The sequence below is a fragment of the Lynx rufus genome, unplaced genomic scaffold, assembly GCF_022079265.1.
Source record: "Lynx rufus isolate CCGP_SWC_20201006 ecotype Redwood Valley unplaced genomic scaffold, mLynRuf1.p SCAF_9, whole genome shotgun sequence".
Lineage (NCBI taxonomy): Eukaryota > Metazoa > Chordata > Mammalia > Carnivora > Felidae > Lynx > Lynx rufus.
The window spans coordinates 87,472,687-87,481,578 of record NW_025814897.1 but is presented as its reverse complement, the minus strand read 5'-3'; the positions used below and the strand labels follow the sequence as shown (position 1 = coordinate 87,481,578).

General features: G+C 38.3%; 1 protein-coding gene across 1 annotated transcript; it reads right to left on the bottom strand.

Annotated features, from left to right (window-relative positions):
- Positions 1 to 4,182: 4,182 nt before the first annotated feature.
- On the bottom strand, positions 4,183 to 4,455 carry LOC124506007 (ATP synthase membrane subunit K, mitochondrial-like). The gene has a single exon (XM_047072031.1). The coding sequence runs from the start codon at positions 4,453 to 4,455 to the stop codon at positions 4,183 to 4,185; it is 273 nt and encodes a 90-aa protein (XP_046927987.1).
- Positions 4,456 to 8,892: the final 4,437 nt, after the last annotated feature.

The window sequence follows — 8,892 nt, the reverse complement described above, 5'->3', positions numbered from 1 at the left end:
CAATATTTTATTGCTATTTCATTGGGTGGTGTTTGTTTCAAAAATTCTATACACAAAATTCAGGCAGATAAAAGTATATGTCCACAGGGGTGCCTGGGTGGCTCAGTCGGTTGAGCGTCCAACTCTTGATTTCCACTGTGTCATGATTCGAGGGGTCAGGCTCCGTGTAGCCAGTGCAGAGTCGGCTTAGGATTCTCTCTCTCCCTCTCTCTTTGCCCCTCCCAAATGCTCTCCCTCTCTCTCTCTCAAAAATAGATAAATAAACTAAAAAAAAAAAAAAAAAGAGCATCTGTCCACCATAGTTCCATGCCTAGCAATTTGGAAAAATAACAGTTTTATTATTTTAATGTTTACTTATTTTTGACAGAGAGACAGAGTGTGAGCAGGGGAGGGGCAGACACAGAATCCGAAGCAGGCTCCAGGCTCTGACCTGTCAACACAGAGCCCGATGCGGGGCTCAAACCCAAGATCATGGCCACAAGATCATGACCTGAGCTGAAGTCTGACACTCAACAACTGAACCACCCAGGTGCCCCAACAGTTTAGTTATTATAGAGGCAGCCAAGAAAGAACTTCAGACAAGTGAATGATGTCAGAAACATAGTTCTTTGTTTTGGATATGTATTAATCTAATCTATCATGCCTCTAGCAAATTATAGAGACCCAAACTAGAATAAAAATTTCTATTTTTATAGAAAATAGTAGGAAAGAAGATACCTGTAGAAACCTGAGAAAAAAATCTCTGGAAAAAAAAATACAGAGAAAAAAATACATGGGGCCTCTAGGTAATGATTAATTACATATAGTTTGCCTGGTAAATCCTCTGCCTCAGAATTATCTGGAAGGTTTTATCCAAACTCCTTGTTAGGTCACTTCAAGTCACTGTGCAGTTATTAAGTAATGCTAGTTTTCTAAACAAAATTAAATATATCGCAATGGGCTGCCATATTACTTAATATACATGGAGCTGCCTTTTAAAAACGATCCTGTTGAAAGGACCAATACATTGGTACCAAAAGCCCCTCTGACTATAATTAAAAATGGAGCTTTAAAAGATTGCTGTTGAAATAAGTCATTTGGTAATTCCCTTTTGAACATAAGTTTAAACAATAGCTTTTTAGTTGCTTAGCAAAATATTTATTACAAATAAATTATGCTCAAAATAAGCATAGTGTATTAAAATATAGATATTCCTTACAGATCATTCTTTCTCTTGGATAAATTTACCCTCTCTCACAAAAAGATTCCAGAATGTGGCAGGTGGGTGGTGCATGTAGTCTTACAGCCTGAGCAAAGCAAACTTAGGAACAGATTTTAAAAAATAGATTAAGTGTTTTCTAAGCTACTGCTTGCCTACACTAGCCAGCTGAAGGCTTTAAATAATTTAATCCCTACAACAACTGCCAGCTCCAACTGGAAGCCTTACACAAGGACTGGATTCACTGAGGACTCCAACAGGTGCAGTCTAATAGTGCTTCCCTAAATCTGCTACTGATCTATGTCTGTGCATGTGCAGCACACTATATTCTTAAATTCAACAGGACACTAATTAAATTAATCCAATTGCCTCTTGTTTTGTCTCCTCTTCCACTATCATATTACCTAAGACATTCATCGGTTTTTTTCCAGAGAAACACTTAGCATATGAGTTTGCTTTTAATGTTGCTTTTCTAAGCAAAGCCCTCTTAATACAGTGTAAGTTTTGGAAAGCAAATTAACTAGCAAATTACATTCTTCCTATTGTTATTGTTCTTTCTAGCCAACTGACTTTTCTATATTAGCATTTACTGAGTACTGTTAGTTCTATTAGTACTATTATTAGAGTTGCTCAGACTTTTTCCTCTTACACCTTTTTAAGATGTATAAGAATGTACTTGTTTATATATTCAAATCTATTTCAGAGAAAATTCACACATTCCTTTTATAAAATCAAGCTGGGGTGGGGCGCCTGGGTGGCCCAGTCGGTTAAGCCTCTGACTTAAGCTCAGGTCATGATCTCGCGGTCCGTGAGTTCCAGCCCCGCGTCGGGCTCTGTGCTGACCGCTCAGAGCCTGGAGCCCGTTTCGGATTCTGTGTCTCCCTCTCTCTCTAACCCTCTCCCATTCATGTTCTGTCTCTCTCTGTCTCAAAAATAAATAAACGTTAAAAAAAAATTGAAAAAAATACATAACTTATTAAAAAAAATAAAATAAAATAAAATCAATCTGGGGTAACTTTTTTAATCAAGTTAAATTGAAAAACCAAAAAAGAAAAGACCACTATCATGCTCTCAGTAACCCATATATTATGATACTATAATAAGATTGTTGTCAAACATTCAGTAAAAAGAAGTTTAAAAGCCAATAGCTATCTGGACGTCCATATGCAAGATAATGAAGTTGAATCCTATACGGACACCATATGCAAAAGTTAACTCAAAATTAAGACCTAAATGTAAGACCTGAAACATAAATCTTCTGGGAAAAAAACATAGGAGAAAAACTTCAGGACATTGGATTTGGCAATGATTTCTTGGATATGACACCAAAGCACAGGCAACAAAGCAAATATACCTAAATGAGACTACATCAAACTGTACAACTTCTGTGTATCAAAGGAAACAATAAACAGAGTGAAAAATCAACCTATATAGGAAGGGAGAAAATATTTGCAAATCAAATATATATTCAAATATATAGAAGGAACTCTTACAACTCAACAACAATAAAAACAGATAATCCAAAAAAATAGGCAAAGGAGGGAACCTGAGTGGCTTAGTTGGTTAAGCCTCCAAACACTCTTGATTTTGGCTCAGGTCATGATCTCAGTTCATGAGATCAAGTCCCGCATCTTTGGCTCTGTACTAATAGCACAGAGCTTCTTTAGATTCTTTCTCCCTCCTCTCTGTCTCTCTCTCTCTCTCTCTCTCTCTCTGTCCCTCCCCCTTCTTGTGTGTACTCTCTCTCAAAATAAATAAGTAAGCTTAAAAAAAAAATGAAACTAAAAATGGGCAAAGGACTTGAGTAGACATTTTTCCAAAGAAGATATACAAATGGCCAACAAATATATGAAAAAATATTTAACATTGCTAATCATAAGAGTCACGCAAATCAGTATCACAGTGAGATATGGCCACTATCAAGATAATAAAAAAACAACAGGTGTTGGCGAGAATGTGGAGAAATTGGAACGCTTGTGTACTATTGATGGGAGTGTAAAATGGTGTAGCCATTATGGAAAACAGTATGGAGATTCCTCAGAAAATCAAAAATAGAATTACCATATGATCCAGCAATCCCACTTCTGGGAATTTAAAAGAATTAAAAGCAGGATCTCAAAGAGATACTTGCACCCTCACATTTACTGCAGCATTATTCATAGTAACCAAGAGGTGAAAGCAACCCAAATGTCCATCAATGGATAAATGGATAAAGAAGATGTGATGCATACATAGAATATTATGCAGCTTTAAAAAGAAGAAAGTAGGGGCGCCTGGGTGGCACAGTCGGTTAAGCGTCCGACTTCAGCCAGGTCACGATCTCGCGGTCCGTGAGTTTGAGCCCCGCGTCGGGCTCTGGGCTGATGGCTCGGAGCCTGGAGCCTGTTTCCGATTCTGTGTCTCCCTCTCTCTCTGCCCCTCCCCTGTTCATGCTCTGTCTCTCTCTGTCCCAAAAATAAATTAAAAAGTTGGGAAAAAAAAAAAAAAGAAGAAAGTAAATCCTATTATATACTACAATGCCAAGGACATTATACCAAGTGAAATAAGACAGCCACAAAAGAACAAATATTGTATGATTCCACTTATGAGAGGTACTTAAGGTACTCAAAATCTAGCAGCAATAAGTAGAAACATGGTTGTCAAAGGCTGGGGAAAAAGGAAGGGAGAAATTAGGGTTTAGTGGGTATGAAGTTTCAGTTTTGCAAGACAAAAAGTTGTAGGAAAGATCTGTTACACAACAAAGTGAATATATTTGACATTACTGAATTGAACACTTTGGTGTTGAGGTGGGGGTCCTTGGCTGGCTCAGTCGGTGGAGCGTGTGACTCTTGATCTCGAGGTTGTGCATTGGAGGCCTGCACTGGGTATAAAGATTACTTAAAATGAAATCTGTTGTTGTTGTTGTTGTTTTCCAGGTTCATAATTTATTGTACAAATTGAGGATCACATGACGAGTTGACATTAGTTCCTCCAGGCATGGGAAATTAGAAGATAAGATACACTTTAAAATCCATTTGTGTTGCTTTCACAGCTGGTGTTGTTTTAGACCTTAATTTGAAGTATATGACAATCAAAGCAATACCTCTGTATGTGGCCAGTACACAATTCATTCTCCCTGTGAGAGTATAAGACTTGTAATATTTTTTGATACCAGTGAAATGGAATTGGGCCTCAGTTTCTGGACCTACCAGGATTTCAATCTTGCAAAAGAAACCAATTCTGCTGGTTGTGTCCTTTCGTGCATGCAGCAACCCCATGGTCAGCTGGAAGAAAAACAATTAAATCTTTTTTTAAAAAATGGTTGAGGTGGTAAATTTAATGTTATGTGTCTTTTACCACGATAAAATAAATAAATAAATGTCAACACAGGGAAACCCAATAGCTGTCTTCCTGGCAAAATTCTTCCTCTAATACTTTTCTCCCCCCTCCCCCCCTTACAGAATTATTTTTTCCAACTTTTTATTTTGTAAAATTAAAGAAAACCTAGATGAGTGTCTGGCTGGATCAGTCAGTAGAGCATGTAACTTTTGATCTTGGGGTTATAAATTTGAATCCCATGTTGGGTGTAGAGATTACTTAAAAATAAAATCTTTAGGGGTATTTGGGTGGCTCAGTTGGTTGAACATCCGGCTTTGGCTCAGGTCATGATCTCATAGTTCGTGGGTTCGAACCCTGTGTCGAGCTCTGTGCTGATGGCTCAGAGCCTGGAGCCTGCTTCAGATTCTGTGTCTCCCTCTCTCTCTGCCTCTCCTCGGCTTGTGTTCTGTCTCTGGCTCTCTCAAAAATAAACATTAAAAAAATAAACTTAAACAAATTTTAAGTAAAATAAAATCTTAAAAAATTTAAAAACCATAAAACTCATAAGAATTGGATATTGAATACTCATCCTAGGTTCATTTAACTGTAAACATTTTGCCAAATATGCTTTCTCTCGCGCGCGCTCTCTATGCCTGTCTTCCCACACATACACATATATACGTATACATATAACATATACACACGTATCTATACATAGACACACACACACACACACACACACGCACATATATATATATAGGTATTTGCTAAATTATTTGCAGGTTAGTGGCAGACTTCATAACAATTCTAAATATTTCAGCCTATGTATCCTAAAAATAAGGATATCTCCTTCATAATCATAATATTACACATATTATTACACTTGGTCAAGAAAAAATTATTCATGATAACTGTTCAAGATGATAAGGCAGACTGGCAGACTTTATTCAGGGAGAACTACTGCAATGGGGTTTTGTAATATGGGAGAGAGACTGAGCTCAACTCCAACTCTGACAATGACAAACAGGAATTTATAAGGAAGGAGCAGGGTGAATGTTAGTTGATGGAAAATTACTAAAACGAAACATCAGAGAGACTGTGGCTAAACTCAATGATGGGGGTGCCTCGCTGGCTAAGTCAATAGAGTATGCAACCCTTGATCTCAGGGTTTTGAGTTCGAGGCCCACATTGGACATAGAGATTGCTTAAAAAAATAAAAAATAAAATAAATAAACCGGATGAGATCCTGCTGAAGGCAGGCCAGGGTGATAAGATATGCAGGATAAGAGATGAAGAATTTAATCAGATATCAAGAGTGGTCAGATACCAATGGTGGCAGATTTTCCATATATTGACCCAGCAGGATTCTTGCTAAAACTATACTTGATGGGCCAATGACAGAGTCCAAGGTCAGGGGCATCGTGAGAAACAGGACTCAGAGGAACCTGACTCAAGTTCGGTCAAAGATAGAGTCTTTGTCATATCTGAGAAATTTAACCTGAATACAGTATTATTATCTGCAATGCAGTCCCTATTCAAATGCCCCAATAATGTCTTTTATGTGTGTTATATTTTTTTGCTTTGACCAAGGACATCCAATGAAAGATCACACATTGTATTTAGTTGTGACATCTCTTTTCATCTCTTTTAATCTAGAATAGCATCCCTTCTTTTTTTTTTTTTTTGCTTCTTTTTTTTCTTTCATATCATTGACATTAGTTAAGAATCAGGACAATTGTTTGCCAAATGTCAATCAATCTGGATGTCTCTGATGGTTTCCTTACAATTAGATCTAAGTTAAAAATTTGGCAGGATGATACATTGTTGATCTGTGCTCTTTTCCTATCTTGTGGTATGCCATAAAGGGTTAACTCAGCAGACTTGGTTGCTTAAACTCTGCACATTCCAAAGAAAGGGTTAGACCTTGACCAGCTCCTGGGAGATAACCTCTCAGCCCTTAGAATCTGCCTGAAAAAAAGTGTTTTTGTATATCTTGGGCCTTGGGCCATCCTGTATCGGTTTGACCAGATAATTTATGCTAACAATTTGATTTATGGTGAATAGCTGTTTTCATATGCCTCAGGCCCTGGTCCATGCTGCTTGGGTTCAACCTCTGGAATCTGGTAATTGGGTACCTAAGGTCAGTCATATGGTGATACATGCTTCTAAAACTGGCCCTGGACAGTTATTTAGTGGCCCCAGTAAAGCCCTGGACACCACAGCTTGAGTCAGCTTCTTTGGTTGTCAACACTTCACACATATAGTCACATACGGTTGCTGGGAGAATTGAGTGCTGTCCGTGTGACCCCACTGAGAAACGACAACTAGTAGATTATTCCTAGTTTGTCCCAGACTTTGCCCCATGCTCCTTTTGCCCCATCCTTTTGCTGATGTTAATTCATATCCTTTTGCTATAATAAACTGTAACTGTGAGGATAACAGCGTTTTAAAGTTTTCTGAGTCCTTCCAATAAATCATCAAACCTAAGGGAGTCTTACAGTTAGTTTGCTTCATCATTGATGTTAACTTTGTTCATTTCATTAAGTTCCTCCTGAATTTCTCTGAAAGACATCGTTTCCCTTTGTAATTAGGAAGTATTCTGCAGAGTGATAGTTTGAGACCATGAATATCATGCTCTCCCACAGTCTTTCACATAATAGTTTTAGTATTTATTGATGATTCTTATATGAGTCAATTATTACAGGGCCAATAAAATAGTGATTTTTTTTTCTGTAATAACATGGACTCATGGCTTCTTTCTTATTAATCAATGAACAATAACCCATTCCTGTCATTATTTATTTTTTTATTCAAACTGACCAATATTTGACTGGTGGGACCCCCTTCAAGCTGGCTCCTATGTCCCCTTAGTTTTTCAGCACTTCCTTAATTTCTGATACTATAAGATGTTCCCAACTCATCTTGTCTTTTCCTACCCCAGCCTTGGAATTGACCATTTCTCCAAGGAGCCCTTGCTCCTTTTACTGTCCTTGTATATAAATTCCAGAGTCATCTCTGTCCTCCAGGAGTGATGAATAGAAAGCAGAGTTAAATTGTTTGTTAGGAAACTAGGAGAGAAATTCCAATCTGCTTACAACTTTAAGAGTCCTGGTTATAGATGAATCTTTGTATACTTCTTTAAGAAAACCTCAAGCACGCATACTTTCCCTATTCTCTCACTGGAATTAAATGTGTTTTATGTTGATACAATCCCCTCTCTATCCTATGATCTAACACTCTGAGAAGGTGGTCTAACATATAACAGGGTTCCAGAGAAGTCAAATTGTATTTTTTCTAAGTACTTTCTTTGTACTTTCTGACTTTCCAAATGTTACCAAATCTGGTCACAGCACACTACTAGGTCAGATAACCCCACATATGTCACAAATATTTCAGTTTAGTAGTTGAGGACCTATTGATCTCACCTCTTTATAGTAATGGGTGGCCCATGTTTGGAGTTTGGTTTAATTCTGAATTAAATGGGAAGTGATTGAAAGGTTTTGAGCAGTAGAGTTAAGTGATCTAGCTACATTTTAGCAAGATCACTCTGACAACTGTGTAGAGAACAGACTGAAGGGGATGTGGTAGGTACTGGAAAACACTCTCAGTGGCTTACTGCAGAAAGCATAATTGATTGAGGGTCACAAATGTGGCATTTTAAGGGCATGCTTTGCCCTGGCTGCTCTCAGCCAATGATTGAGTGTAGCAGCGATACTAAAGCAGGACCCTTCCCTAGAATCACAGGACTCCTTTGACAGATGACTTTGACACGAAGATTTCCTTAACTGGACAGCAGCCTAAGAGTGTCCCACCCAAACTTCCTTCACTTCATCTGCACCTAAACTCACATCACAGTCTGACAGCTTTTCTAGCCTCTCCTAACTCCCTCTTCGCTTTCTCCCACAGGGGCTTCTCATGAAAAATTTCTAGTACATTTAATCATGTCTTGGCATCTGTTTCTTGGAGAACTAATAGAGGGGTCAAAGGCAGAAGTGGGAGACCAGTTAGAAGGCAATCACAATATTCCAAGTGAGACATGATGGTGGCCTGGAGCAGAGTGGGGGCAGTAGAGGTGGAGAGAAGTGATTAGATTTTGTTTGTTGTTGTTTTGTTTTGTTTTTTGAAGATGGAATTTACTAGAATTGCTGCTAGGATAGGATGAGAGAAAAAGAGAGAGGTCAAGGGTAACTGCATTGTTTTTGGCCTAAGCAATTGAACACATGTCGTTGCAATTTTCTGACATGGTAAAGCCTACGAGAGACAGGGTTTGGGGAATAAGATCAGAAGACTAGTTTTGGGGGCACCCGGGTGGCTATGTCAGTTTAGCTTCTGACTTCAGCTCAGGTCATGATCTCATGGTTCATGAATTTGAGCCCCACATCTGACTCTGCACTAAC